The 15,498-nt window shown below is 40.6% G+C and overlaps 1 protein-coding gene across 3 annotated transcripts; it reads right to left on the bottom strand.

Annotated features, from left to right (window-relative positions):
* Positions 1 to 446: 446 nt before the first annotated feature.
* On the bottom strand, positions 447 to 15,464 carry KLHL28 (kelch like family member 28). 3 transcript variants are annotated; one of them, XM_056345062.1, is made up of 6 exons: positions 15,332 to 15,432; positions 14,469 to 14,626; positions 11,468 to 12,366; positions 8,004 to 8,447; positions 5,069 to 5,277; positions 447 to 4,438 (listed from the first exon to the last, which is right to left on the bottom strand). In XM_056345062.1, exons 3-6 carry the CDS (start codon positions 12,364 to 12,366, stop codon positions 4,275 to 4,277), a joined length of 1,716 nt encoding a protein of 571 aa, XP_056201037.1. In that variant the 5' UTR covers positions 14,469 to 14,626; positions 15,332 to 15,432; the 3' UTR covers positions 447 to 4,274. The 3 variants fall into 3 exon arrangements, with proteins under 3 accessions (XP_056201037.1, XP_056201036.1, XP_056201035.1); XM_056345061.1 differs by having other exon boundaries at positions 14,411 to 14,626; positions 15,332 to 15,431; XM_056345060.1 differs by lacking the exon at positions 14,469 to 14,626 and having other exon boundaries at positions 15,332 to 15,464.
* Between the last annotated feature and the right edge of the window lie 34 nt (positions 15,465 to 15,498).

Genomic DNA, 15,498 nt, shown 5'->3' with positions numbered 1-15,498 from the left:
ATGTTTCTGCACTCACTCAGTGACTGCTGGGTCTTTACCAGAAGAGAATAGTCTGCATGAGAGCTTTCCAGAGCATGCTCTTCCGCCAATGAAAGCGGGAACAAGTGGGTTTCTGTTCCTTTGAGGGTTACTGGTTCCTCAGGGAGGTGATAGTTACAGCTACAGGGGCAGATGGAAAATAGCAAGCCACATACTAAAATCCTCTTCCAGAGCTTTTAATACCAATGGGGTAAAGACCCAGTAACACTGTTATTGAGGTCAGGGTCTTCCAGGCAGCTCAACCCTCCCCCAAAAGGGCAATTGTCCTTCTGTCCCACCTGCCCTTGGGTCTGCTGTTACCTTGCAGCACTGAGGCATCACCATTTTTGATCAACAACTCACAGAGATGTTACTGGCTTAGAAGAGAAAGCTAAAGCATTATTTATATGCACCATCCAATAGAAGTGTAACAGTGAGGGGTTTTTTTCCCCATGTTTATTTACTAAATCGTTTCACATTCAATGAAACAGTTACAACAATACTTACAAGAGCATTATCACAAGAGCAAACACATTGAGAACACTAGTAAAGACCGAGAATGCAGGTTACAGTTATTTTCCTGTTGAACTCAAATGCCACTTTTGTAAACAATAACAAAACCAGAACGTTGCTGCTACAAAAGATGTACACATAAAAACACTCTACGTACACAAAACTACATATATCATTTTATACTCTCAACCAAAGCACTCTGGTCAACTCCGAGTACAATTTGGTAATCTCTGTACAATTATTAAATCCTGCTAAAAATTATACTTATCATTGGGTTTAAAATACAGCACAGCGCATAAGGCAAAAAAATAGGAATTATCATCCAGTTCTTTGTGTTTCAGTTAAAATATCAAGAATTTAAGGCAAGTTTGGACATTTTGCATTGTTTCATATAGTGAATGGGGACTTACAGATGGCAAATTCACAAAAGTAACACGCTATCTTCCAGAACAAGTTAACTGGTTGTAATGCGTACTGGACACATTTTCCCCTCTAGGAATTTCAACAAGACTTTCTGAAAGAAAAGCATATTCCTAGTAAGAGAGACTGTCAAGAAGCTTACAGATGAGTAACTGGAGAAGGAAAAAAAAAAAAAAAAAAAAAGAAAAGCAAAAATTCAGGAACTGTATGTACACATATAAACTCATACCCATTTTAAAGTGCTTTACAGATAATTTTGAGTGATTAAGAAATAGAACTGGATGATAATTTATAGTTGTATGACATCTTATTTGAAGGTCCCTAATTTTTAAACTGCAAGACAGACATTACAATGAGAGTATTCTTCTTTAAATGCAGATTTAAACTGATTGTTGTGTCTGCTCTTCCTATAACCAAGCACTTCAGTGAACAGGACAAGCACCCAGAACAGAAAGTGAAGATGGCATGATTTTAAGTGACACAATCCCTAAGTTGATACCACGTTCAATCCATGTCTAGCTAAACAGTTTATTCAAGAACAGCAGTATAGTTCATTACATGTTTTTTCCCCATTTTTCATACCAAACCAGCATTCTAAAAAATTGTTTATGCTGCTATCTTAAATTTAGCAATACCATGTGACACAATAAAGGTCCAGTCTCTACAACCTAATTTAACATTACTGCTGCCTAGGTAAAGAGAATAAAGCATTTTGCCATTTTAAGTGCTTTGACTTCCATAAATCAAAGGTGTTTATATACATATTAAATAACCATCAACACCGCCCTGACCTATGTATTTTTTTGTTCTGATGAAGCCAAAACACCTTTTATACCTTGCTATATCACTGTCTACTAACTGAAAACAGTGTTTACTAATACTTCCAATCAGAACATGTATATGAGCATCTTCATTCACAAATTCCTATTGGAGTTAAACTCTAAAAGGTATGGCATATAATGAACTGCACGGAAAGCCTCCAATAAGTAAAAGGCATAAACTTCTCTTTTAGGCAAGGAATTTTTATTATTTCAATATTAGTTTGTTAAGCATCTTTATCTCCAGTGTATATTGGAAAATCTGATAATCAATGGCATCTCTGTGAAACAGACTGAAAAGTAAAACAGCACAGGTAACCATTCCGCTTGTGCATTTACCTGAACAGAACGAGAAGGCAATCTACACAACAGGCTGAAAAATCTCTGTTAACCCCTAGCCCCAAACCTATTCCCCTTCCTTCTCCTCCACATGCACAAACACACAACATACAACCAGGTACCTACTTGTGTCCTATCAACAGATTCACTGGAATAATTAAATTATGCTATTATTGCTATATAACTAGAATCCTTAGTGGGTCAAACTGCATGGAAAACTCTGAAATTGTTTATTTTATTTGCTTTTAAAGTCCTGCTTAATTCTACCAGATCTGAAGAATACGTGCAGGATTGTAAAATCTGTGCAAACACCTGTTACCTACGAATAAATAATGTTTTATGGTGAAAACACCCTTGTCTCCTTGACTGTTTAAAATCTGAACATTAGCATATGGAAGAACAAGGAACACCACTGTTTGCCTGGCTGCAATTAGCTTTGCAGGAGCTTAGAATAAATCAAGTACACTCAAAACCCTTCCACTTAGCATACTTTTAACAAAATGGCTTTTAAAGCAACTATTTCAAATATTATTGCACCTTCAAAAATAATACTATATGGGCTTGGAAAAAAAAGGGGGAAACATTAAATTAACGTTAAACAAGGGGAAAATAACTCTGGAGGAAGAATTCTTCAGTACTAAGCCTGGCAATACACATACAAACATAAAACAGAAATTCAAGATAACCATGATTCCTAGTTAAAAAGCAGAAGACAAACTGAAACATTCTAAATTAGCTAAAATTCATATTTATTCAGTCATCTATTTTAAATAATGGTTGTAACGCACAGCATGGCTTTCTATTTCTCTGCCCAAACTTTCATTAAGTTTAGGGCTATCACAAAGTTTTATCTCTTGAGATTCTGGTTAATCACGGGAACTGACCTTCAGTATTCCATGGCATAGGACACACCAGGGATGATGAACTATGCCCTGTGCTTTTCATTCATTGCGACTTGTGTCAAAGGCAAGACTGAAGAACCCAAGATGGGATCTCACTATTCACTCCCTATGTATGTATTTGTGAGAACAATAAACAGATCTGAAAAAATAATGTAACAAACAGAGCTCGTTCAGCACACTGTAATTCTTGACAGTTTTCATAGGCACAAATGTATCAAGCAAATAAAAACACTAGAACAATCAAAACAATCATGCTTTATGCATACTGCACTAAAATCAGTAACAGCCTTATTGTTAAGTCCTACATTTAGCACCATTTTTATATCTGAACACTCTGAGAAAGCAGTCATACATTCTTTTAAAAAAGGAAGTTATACGGAATATGGACACAAGTGCGCTTGGGAGAAGGATGGGATGGATTCAGTTTTGAGTATTTATTTTATTTCATGCTATGAATGCTGCTGTGGCGTCTTCCGATGCATTACTGTTGTAATTTTTCCGTGCATTACCATTGAAAAGACACAGCAGACTAGCAAGATCAAGTCATTTAATCTAGTACTCATTTATCCACAAAAATAAGGGAAAGATAAAAACGTGATCTCTCTTCACCAGATCCAAGTATTTCATTAAGAAGCAATAAATTTGCCTCTTCATTTTTTTGAGTAGTATCATCCCAGCCCTCCTATCAGTAAGCAGGTAACAAAGGGGAGTGTACAGGCAACATACTATGGCATTTATTATTTACAAACCTTGAGATACAGAAACAAGGCAGCCCTTTAGTTACTGTTCATAAAAAAAATTATGAAGCACTGGCAATTTCTTAATATGAAGACACAACCAGACAACAATCAGCAAACTGTCCAGTCATACAACACATTCACACATCTCCCACCCAAGCACAGTAAACTTCATGTTTTATAGTAGGCAGGAGGAAGAGAGAAAGCTGTAGAAAGTGAAAGGGTTAGATACACAGTAAGTTTTCTAACCATATCCCAGGCATGTACAGTACTCTCTAAAATTCACTGCCATTAACAGGACGCTATCTAAACCCAGCCGGTAAATAAGCTTTCCGTTCCTTCTGCCCATGTCACTACGCTAACAAAGGCCAAATACCAGAAGAAAACAAATCCTTCCTCATTTCTTCACCACATTCCTCCAACCTTCCAACTTCAGAAAATGCAGCTTATGGTCTCCGCCACCAGGGTTTGTTTTCAAGCAGATTAAGCTCCACCTTTGCGTCAGGTCCATAAAGTTCTGATTTTCATCAAAGTGCAGTCAAACCAAAATTGCATCGACAGTACATCATCCCAGCAGAGTCCAGCCAGGTATCCGAGATGGGATCGTATTTCTGTACAGTGTTCAGATAGGATGACCCTGAATGACCTCCAACTACATAAAGGTAGTTATCAATTACAGCTGCACCAACTCCTATGGGGGGAAAAAAACCCAATAAATCTCAAATAGATTGCATGATCACCAAACATGGAAATAAGTAGTACTTCTGTTCCTAATTGAACACTCTCCCTCGCCTCACACCAGCTCAAGGCTGAACAGACAAATTCTCACAGCCTCTATTTTGGGCTGTTTTTAAAGAAAACAGGTGTAAATTAAGAGTCCCTCTCTGTTCTGGTCTTACACTCCTTTTTTACTGTTCTCGCATCCTTTCCTATAAAAAAAGCAATGATCTTCTGTCCCAGTGCTCCTTGTTAGGGAGACAGAAGAGGGGATGCACTACTGAGTCTCAGCGTAAAGTAAAATACAGCAGAACAGTAATCACAGCATTGCTGAAATGCACTCAAAATCAATGAAGAAATGGAAGGTAGAGTAGAAATATTACTACGTATTATTTTTGTTACAGGTCTGTATTAATACACTGGAGTAATTAAAAATGAATAAATACTTATTCTTTCACACAGCTCATTAAGTGATATATATTTATAGATGAAATGCAACACTCTGTAGACAAGTCACTGCAACTTTATTGCAGCTTCTCTGAGGTCAAACAGTTTATTTCTGAATGGATATCACAGTTAACTGCTGAGTTTCGTATGCCCCTACCTGTTCTGGGTTCCTTCATGGGTCGACACACAGTCCACTGATTTTGATGAGGATCATACCTCTCAATGCTTGATAGGTGAGACACACCATTGTGTCCACCTACTACAAAAATGAAGCCCAGCATGACACCGACGCCAAAGTTTATTCGTTTATCAGCCATCGAAGCTACTGTCTCCCACGAGTTTTTACTTGGATCATAACGCTCCATGCTGCAAACACAAACAAATAACTTGTGAGGCTTGGATTTTAGTGACATTTGAATTTCGCTCCACAAGCAATCTGCATTTGTCAGAGGTACATCTAGTTCTGTCAACCAGCGTTACCACACACAGCAATAATGCAACATAAAGAGAAAGGGCTTGAGCTGATGGAAAATTCTGCAATGTAGTTGCTTTGTCCTACCCAATGGTAGCACACAAGAAGCTAACGCCAGTGTTATCACTTCAGAAGCAATCAATCACATCCTAGGGTCCTTTGACAACAAAAAGCAGCTGGAGGTTCTCAGCAGAGCATTGCCAAAAAGCAGTTTTAACATATTTCATCCCAACACAGCAACTGCAGTTCAGCTGCTTCTCTGATGTCTTCATGCCGCTACCCTGGATCTTCAGGTTACATAGTGAAACAAAGCAAGATTTTTCAAAGCTGGCCTCAGAACTGAAAGGTCTTCCAAGGATGATTGCTGCTATTTATAAAAAAAGCAACCCATGAAAAAATGGACACAATGCAGACCTGAAGTATATCTATTTGGGTAACACATCAAATCAAAAACTTAATTGAGGCTTGCCTGAAAATAACAGGCAAAAAATAACCCAATGTGGAGAGCATATTCCTCAAGAAAAGTAGTAAAGAGGTTGCTGATGAAAAGACTAAGGACAGAAGAGGCCTTCAGGATAAAATGGAAATGAATTATTATTATTAATTTTCACCACTGGAGCTGTACAGATGGTCACAGCCATTAAGACACTCATGACACACAGCCATTCCCTGTCCGAAGCGCGGCATGAAGGGGCAGAAAAAAGGGGAGGAGAAAATCAGAAGCACTACAGCACTGGAAAAAAGGTGCTTAATTACACCGTAGTGCTTGTATGAATCTAGTGACTGTATGGTATAGCATATTACTCACATCCTTGAATAATTAATAAACCCCAAATTATTCAATAAAGTAAATTACTTTTAAAAAGGCAAACAATTAAATAACAGATTCCATTAACTCTACAGGAACTGCTAGCAATTCTTTTCTGACCGAAAAAGAGTGAAGGAGTAAGGCTACTGCAGAATTCTAACGCTGTTAAGAGCTTTCCCTTTAAAGGTACCAGCTTGATAAAGACATTTCCTCTTGCTGCAGTGGTAAGTCTCACGCTTCCTGGAAGGATGTTACCAAGTTTCCCTTCCAAAAGCCTTGTGTACACTGAGTGTTCAACTTTTGGGAACCAATTCTGGCAAGATCGAGAGCTCGATCATCTTCCCTGTGTTACAGTCTGGGCAACAAGGCTGCAGTGGAGTGAGCACCCCCCAGTAACTCCCCATACACCTGCTCTACTCTGCTTCTGACTCTGCTTTAAGCTCCTACTCAAGCTAATAGCTCTGTATGGTACAAAGGTGGTACAGAGCTGAGCGACCACAAGAGGCATCAGCACAGCTGAATTACTGCTGGTCAAGTTCTCACGTAAGGAAATCCTACAGTCAACAGAAAACTTTTGGAGATGGTTTCCAGGTCTATTAAGTATTTCAACTGTTCACACAGCTCAATTTAAAATATAGAACATCAGAATGATATCACGTTACATTTCATAAAATCCTGTCACAACCATACCAAACAGTTTAACTTATTGCTGGTTTGTATTTCAGTAACGGAATGAAAACTACTTAGTTATACTTTCCTATTTGGAAACCAATCCTTTGCTTCATAAACTGTTTTATATAGAAACATATCAAGTATAAAAAGTAAGTACCATTAACGAATAGTGTAATGTCATTACACTACACTGTTAAACAATCCATGTATCCCTTCCTATAATAAATAATAAAAATCTTGCTTCAGCTATTTAGATTTGTATTTTATTAATTTGCTTCCTGGAGGTCCATATGGCTGATTTGTTCCCATTTTAATAAAGAAAAGGGAGTACAAATGACTTTTTGGTCTAACTAAATGCTCCTGTCCATCTGTAGACAGCGATGTGGAACAGAACAATTGAAAGAGCCGTGCTGGTACCAGAAAACGTTCTCGTGGGTGTAAGGCCTGAAGGAATCCTAGTTCTACCCAGGGGCCAGACCAGTAACATCATCCTGAACTTTACTATTATCATTGAGACTACTTTAAGATTCCAGCCGAGATAAACACTTATTTTGTGTATATTAAGCACGTGAAAAATGATACTCATTTCAACAAATGCTTTCAATGTTAAAGCTAGCCACACATCCTAGTGTTTTCCAGGCTTGAGGTACAAGGATTTACAGAGCACTGGCAAGGTGCTAAGCAAGCCTCTCCAGAGACCTCAGTAAATGAGATGCAACAGCATGACAGACACAAAGACACTACCTTGGGGCCTGAGCACATGAGCCCACACAACATTATTCTGCTGAGTTAACCAGCTTGGGTGTGTGCAAGGTCAGGTGTCTTGCACCACCTTGCTTAGTAATATGTGTATGTGTCTTTGTCTTTACTATTTTTCCTTCTTGAGAATTTAAAAACGAAACACCACACAAAAACCACAGACAAACCAGCTCCGAGCTGGAACAAGTAAAGGTAAATTAAAATAAAGATTTCCCAGTTGAGTTATTAACCTGATACGGCCCAACAAGGATTAATGAGCTACACCGTGGATTTCCAATCTATCTTAGAATATTTTTAAATAGTTGCTGAACGTAAGCTTAGCAGTGAGTTTTGCTGATTTCCAGCCGATGATATTGAGCTAGACACATCAAAAGCACATACCTGTTCATATGGGCAGGACCATAACCACCAATGGCATATATCATTCCATCCAAGACAGCTGCAGCAAAACAACTTCTTGTTTTGTTCATCGGGGCCACTAGCTGCCACTCCTTCACTTTAGGAATGTATTTCTCTACAGTTCGTAAATAAGATTGCCCATCGTAGCCACCTAAGGCGTAGAGTTCTCCCGCCAGAACCACCACTCCCAGAGTACTCCGGCTCTCAAACATCCTTTCAAGAGATGTCCAAGTGTTTGTATCAGGGTCCCAGCACTCCACTGAATTCTCATGCTTTCGGTAACTGATGCCTTGACACACGTGGGTTGCAATCCCTCCTACCACATATATTTTCTGGTCTAGGACACATATTCCAAATTCATAGCGGGGAATGCTAAGAGGTGCCAGGCCTATCCAGGAGTCATTCTGGGGAAAATACATTTCAACACTGAAACAGAAAGACAAAGATTATGTGAGCAAACCTAACTTGCTAAAGCTCTGTGAAGTGCAAATGAGCATCAAGGAACATAGCCTTAAGATTATTTCCTATGTCCCATCTGATGTTTGCTGTTGCTTCCAATAGCCCAAATGTAAGCTAAAATCAAATGCTGTTTACTGTTCTGATGAGTTAAAACCCCAGGGCCTCACCATCCAGTGCGATGCAGCAACGCAGCAAGAAGCCACAGCACTAAGTCTGAGACCTAAGATGATGGAATTTTGGAAGTACAAACCAGACAGACTCACGGAGAAGGCAGGACAGCATCATGGATAACGCAAGGGAAGACAATATGGTGCTGATGCCACAGCAGCTTTTGCAGATAGGCTGTGACTGAGGTAAGCAAAAAATATAAACCAGAGAGTAAACTGGGGGTGGTGGAAGTCAGAACAGCCACAGAGATGGGAGAGAAAGGAGAATTAAGAGGGCGAAGCGCATGCCTACACATATGTACAAACACACATTTAGAAAGTACCATTTGTAGTTTTGTAAATACCTATTTTACATGTACTGTATAGTTTAAATAAAATACCAAATTAGAACAAACTAATTTTGAAAAGACTTTTCAAAATACTGCTTATTTGCATTTTCTTTCAATTATACTCAGTGCTAAAATACGGTGAGTTTAGCCTATCACTTATGAAGTCAGGTCAATCTACCTAAGTAGTTAATAAATTACTTAAATGACTTAAAAGAATATCTAGTTCACAGGGAATATGATCTGTTGGAAGAAGGGTTCACCGGAGTCAAGAAGACACTCAATATGAGTTATGCATCTTGCTCAACTTTATTAGTTTCTAACGCTACTTATATAGAACCGATACACATGCACATTTGTAAAGCAGAAATATAACTGGTTAGTAGTCTCTAAATGCGCGTGGTTCTCACACCCCTAATTATCATGACTAAAATAAGCATTCTATCCATGTAGCTAATTGTGTTGCTGTGCTTCAGCCTTGTAGTTTGTTACTCCCTATTTTCCCATACCGGTCCCTATCTTCCTTGGCCCTGCACCTGCTTTCCCAGCAGCTGTAGCTTGTTACAGCCACAGCCTGTTGGCACAACATAATTACTTGGTCTCAGGATTCAAGAATAGCTCAAGGCCACCTTTCTTGTTAACTCCAGCACAGCAACTTCAGTACAATTCTGATTACAGGCCTATTCTAATACCAGGCCTGGATTGTGCAGATCTTCAGAGACTCTAAGGCCACGCTTCTGCAGCCATTCTTCTACAATGATCCCTTCAAAAAACGTACAAGAAAATGAAGCCACTAGAGAGCCATTGATAGTCACCAAGAACCCAAAAGCAGAGACTGCCGAAACAGCATGCCGGCTCTTGATATCAACAGCCGGGTTAGAAAAGAGCAGTACTCAGTGTATTCTAAGTAATTTTGTTATTATGAAGCAGCAGCAGCTAACTGTAAATGAAAAACCAGCCTTCCTGCAAGTCAAGAGGAAAAGTAGAACAAGAATAGTGAAATTAAGGTTTCCTGCTTCACAATTTTAATTGTATTAGGACTCGTTTGTTTAATCCATCCGAGACTTCTTTTTTTGTATGTCGAGAGCAATTGTTTAACCTTAATTCTTAACTGAAACAACAATTTAGGAAAGACTAAAATGGATAATAAATTAAGGAAGAGTAAGTTTTTGTACACATTACAACATGGTTAATAGTAGTGAAGAGCATTTTTTTTTTAAATATTAAAATAATCCAAACTACATTGTTATGTAGTATCATTACAATCACTGAAGAAGCTGTGAAAGAAACAGAGCTGAGGAATATCAGAGGATGGAGTTTATTCACTCACACAGTTTTTATTAAGCACAAAACTCCCTTTATTTTTTTAATTTATAAAACCAACAATTCCCAGTCCCAACATCTAGTTTACTATTGATCCCTATTATCAGGACGGTTAATTTTAAATAACTTTAACATCTCTAAGCACAGCAAAAAAGAACATACAGATCTTCCCAGGCTTTTAAGTATATTTATATATACAGAAGCACGGAACTGTCACAGAAGAGAGTATCTCAGAGTAAACTATTATCCCAGAATTCAGCTATGGAACCAGTCTGGGTAATCTGCTATAACACAGAAAACGTTTACCGAGCTGATAATGGTACATTCGACATCAAAGCACTATACGTGTAATTGTAAGTACATGATATACACAGACCCACATATAGTTTATCTACCATTTCTGGTAATGTTAGTACAATGTTTTCAGTAAACCCAACCATATTAGTACAGGGAAGAAATTTATTTTTCTCCCTATTATTTCCTTTTGCTCACATCACTAGTGTCAGCGATGTACTCCAGTAATTGGAGAATTATTGTTTTTATTTATTTATAAATATATCTATATATGAATTAAAAAAATAAAATCATTTTGTAAACAGAGTGAAGAAAGATGGGTACGTACCTGTTCCTGCCAGCAGAGAATAAAGTCATGATTATATTTTGACCAAGAATGTGACATGGCTAAGAACTACCTCTTCACTCTTTCCTGATTGAGTCTATTTTAATTCCAGTAACTTTTGAGTTATCAGAAAGCATATTTGTCATATATTAGGTTAAATTTTATGATCTGATTGTCTGCAATAATAATAGATCAGGGAAAAAATTACGTAAAGTGAAAAGACCTGAAAGGATAAAGAAGTAATGTACAAACTATTATTAACCAAATTCTTAATCAACAGTATTAAAATCCCATTTTATAGCTATTTGTGTTGGCACAAACAAAACCCTGTGACAGATTACTGGTGAAACCAAAGAGCATTCTGAATTCAGAGCTTGTCTTTTTTTTCTTTTTTTTTTTAATCTACTTAAAGAGATCTTATGAAGGAAAGCAGTAACTACAATCCTGCAGACCACAGCTCTTCAATGACTGTCTTAATCCTGACCCAAGGTGATAACAAACATGCGGGAACATCACACACTCAAGCGCTGCTACAACTTCACTATTACTTACCTTTCCAAACATGCAAACAGTCCAGCTTTTCCTCCTACAGCACAAAGAACTTTCGGGGCACAGCGAGGTCGTGTCATCAGCATGGTCTGGTGGGAAAGTCTGTGTTCAGGCATAAAGTGGTATTTTAGGGCCTCATTTAGCAGATGTTTACAAGTATGGTCATCACGAATGAGATGGTTTGCTTCATATAACCTCGTAAGAAACTTAACACTCAGCAGCGGCAACCGAACGCAATGTAGCAGCTGTGCTAAGTACTTCTGTCGCTCCTGCACATCACATTTGATCCATGACTCTAGTGCATAAAAAACTGTTTCTTCTGTCACAACATTCAAGCAGTCATTGGAAACAATTTCATCCAATTCAGAATGTGTAAGCTCAAAAAATTCTTCCGTCTGACAAACATCTTCAAAGTTTTGACAAATGTACTTGTTAGCAGCCAAGTAGAGGTCGTGGCAGCCATAGGTCTCTGCAAAACGGGAAATCCCGATGCAATTTCCAGGATCAAGCTGGCTTTCAAGAAACGCACAGCACTCCTTCACTACCAGTTTGATCTGAAGAAGATTTGCAGCTGGAAGAAGCGACTCCACAGTGTCTTGTGAGATAAACACAGTTCCCGTGTAGGCATACTCCACGATGGCCTGCAGGGCCGTCTCATCAATGCACTGGAACTCCACCTCCGAGTTTTCCTTCTCAGAAAGATTCCCAGTGAACATGGCTTTGAAGTACGGACTGATGCTGGCAAGCACCACTTTGTGGGCATGGATCTTGACATCACCAACTCTAAGGATAATGTCACAGAGCTCGTGATGTTGGCGAAGGAGGTTCAAGCCTTGCAGAAGCTGTTCAGAATGCAAGTGGGTTAAGTTGGCAAGCATGTAGGTTGGAGACGACTGGTCCATCTGTGACAAACAAGAATTTTAACGCATTACTCAGGGCTTCACTTCAACAGCTTCATTAGTCATGTTACTTAGATATGCCACACATAACATTTAAAAAAAATATTTTTCCATTTTTGCTTTTATCTTAATTAGGTTTATTATTTCCCAATTTACTTTTTCAATCCCTGTGCACTATGTTTTTTCAGGCAAGTTAAATCCAGGACAATCAAATGTTTACTAACAGCATATACTATATTAATCTTTGACTTAAAACAACAAAAATAAAACAACTGCCACCTTTTTTCTTGTTGTTCTGGAGTAAAAAGCATATTATCTGAAACACCTAATAAACAATAGGATTCTATATCAGGTATTTCAGAGAACCGAACAGCAACTGAAATAAAGAATAGAACCAGCTCATTTGCAAGAAAGTTTTAAAAGTTTTTAAACTACTTTGTGCTACTTGCCTGGTGGACTACGTAGGACTACTGTGGTGCAGTCAAGCCCTGCTGTGCTTCCCCTCCAAGCAGTGCTGTGGGCAGGGCCCCACCAGGCAGGCAGGGACCAGCTCTCCATTCCCACCTCCTTGCCCAGAACAGAAAAGGCCCTCCCTCCGCACACAGAGGGAAGACTCACAGAGCAGGCTGGGCCGTATGTGCAGGAGCAGAGGTTACTATACTCCGCACAGGCAGAGGAACACAGGAGAAGGGGAAGATCCTCGCCTCACCTTACAGAGTGTCTTCCACTGTGACAGAAAACCCCCCAGCGGACATGCCCTCACCCTCTGGAGAGATCAGACCCAGGGAAGACCGGGAGCTGGGCCTTGCCACCACCATCAAGATGCAAGAGGTGGGAGCTGGTGCTTCCCAGGGTGAGCAAGGCGTGGTCCCAGGTGGGCAGGTCAAGCATCCTAGTATCTACCACCTTTTCCACACCCTCACAGCACCGGCAGCTACCCACACTTCCCCACACCACTAGCAAGGGCAGAGAGAAGGATGCTCATTCCTACTTACAGCTCCACAAAACCTCCAAACACTTCTTCCACAAAATTTTAGTTTGTGTCATGACACTTGAAGGCATTATGATACTTGCTCTAATTTCAGTATCGTTACAATTCAAATGGTGCTGCCCACCACTACCTGTTGGAGAAGCAGTTCTTCAGTTCTTTATTCAGACTGAATTATTATACCAGTGAGAGGGTGGAGAGTATGAATGTGTCAGGATCCTGGACCACGAGGAAACAGAACAATAGTTCTACAGAGAACACTGCAACCATCCAATTTCTGAACTGAAAAGCTGATTTAATTTTGATTTACTAAATGACTACACAAACTTCAAGGACTCACTACTTTTATCTTAAGCAGTTCATTTTTATAGCTCTTTAACTGACATCTAATTTGCAGTGAGCCTACCTAAAAAGTGCTCAATCTGAAAGAATAAAATTAGTTGCCAACATTTAAATACAGAACATAATAGCATCGACAGAGAAGTGAAGGCTTACAGCTAGGAATAGAAAACCTCTCACCCATTAAAAGACAAGTTCACAACTCTATACTGGGGAAAAAAACCACCTATCTAAAAGAAAGTATTTTAAGCAGCACAAATTTTTTTTTGGGAGGGAAGCTGTTCAGCAGCTAAAACTTTATTTTCCTTTAATGTTTGCAATCAGTTCTTAACTTGATTCTACAAATATGTAGAAATCATAAAACACAAGGTAATACTACACAGAAGGCAAAAGGAATAACTACAGTTGAGACACAAAACCTGTAAGAACAGTTATAAATAGCTACACTTAAGCTATTCTGCAGAAATAAAACTTTTTGTACCAACTTGGTAGAGATGCCTACTGGTGTATCTTGCATCCTTCCTGCAGGGCAATGCTCGCCCACACCACACAATTGCATGTATTTATTTTTTTGTTGAGCAAGAAGACAGAGGCTGGAATGTTAACCAGCCCTGAAGAAGGTACGCTAGCCCAACAATCTGCACTCACAAAAAAAATCAAATAGTTGCCCCTAGGCTCTGGACTATCAGATTCTTTTCACAGTCTGTAGGTAAAACTTACCTTGAAGAGCAGGGAAAGAGTTGCTGGAAATAAAAAGGTTAACTAGAAGTGTAAATACCTAAGCTCACTTAATGAAGGCTTTTACTTTTCTTGAAACCACGGTATGCAACAATGCCCAGTAAGCGATGCAGAGCACAGCATTTTCTTTATGTGAGCAGCAGGAAGAGCTCCAGGCGCTTTTCTGTTCCACGGTAGAATTTAAGTGCTCGCTAGTTCCTTATTTAGGGTACAAAATGGTTGGAGGCAGTCAGCAACTCGTCTAGTTTTGTTACTCACTACACAGCATAAAACCACAAAAGCACCCACCCCAAGCACCGAGCTAACTTTGGTTCTAAACACCCGACACATCACAAAAACCATCTTCTGCATGCCAAAACCAGAAATCCGTATGCCAACTGCAAGAAATAAGTTACAAGCGTAAGCTCTCTGGCTTACGAAATCTTAGGATCTGGGAGCCGTTGCCCTCAGCCCCGTGCCCGCAGGCTGCCCGGGGGGCGGAGGGGCGCGGGGCAGAGCCGGGCCGCCCTGCCGAGGGGCTCCCGGCGGAAATAACAGCAGTGCGGACCCCCCCGCCTCTCCCGGGCAGCCTGCGGGGAGCTCGTGGGACCGGGATCTTGCACCAGCCACCCCGCCGCCAGCTCCGGCACTGCCGGGACGGGACTGACACCCTTCCGCCACCGCTCCGCTTGTACCAGTGTCTTCCCGGGGTGGGTGGCCGCCCCCCACCCACCGAGTACTTGAGGCCGCCCCTGCCCCGCAGCACGGTGCCGCTCCATTCCGCCCGCACTCCGCGGAGCCGCTGGTCTAACAGCGCTCGCCGCCACGCTGCAAACGGGCACGGAGGCGCTGCCGACACCGAGGCAGCCCCGGGCGGACAGACCGAACCTCTCGGCCGCGGGGACCCGCGCCGGCCGGGCTCACCTGAGGGCGGGGGTGGCGCAGGCCGCGGCGAGGCCCGGCCCGCGGTAGGCGCCTCGCTAACCTCCGCTCGTACGGCAGCGCCCGGCAGCGGCAACGTCACTTCCGGGCGCCACCGCCCCGCCCCCCCACCCAATCAGTGGCGGGGGAGCGCCGCGCACGCACAATCC

Source organism: Falco biarmicus, chromosome 7, assembly GCF_023638135.1.
Source record: "Falco biarmicus isolate bFalBia1 chromosome 7, bFalBia1.pri, whole genome shotgun sequence".
Lineage (NCBI taxonomy): Eukaryota > Metazoa > Chordata > Aves > Falconiformes > Falconidae > Falco > Falco biarmicus.
Note: the sequence above shows the minus strand (reverse complement) of the source record. Positions and strands in the feature narration are given on the sequence as shown.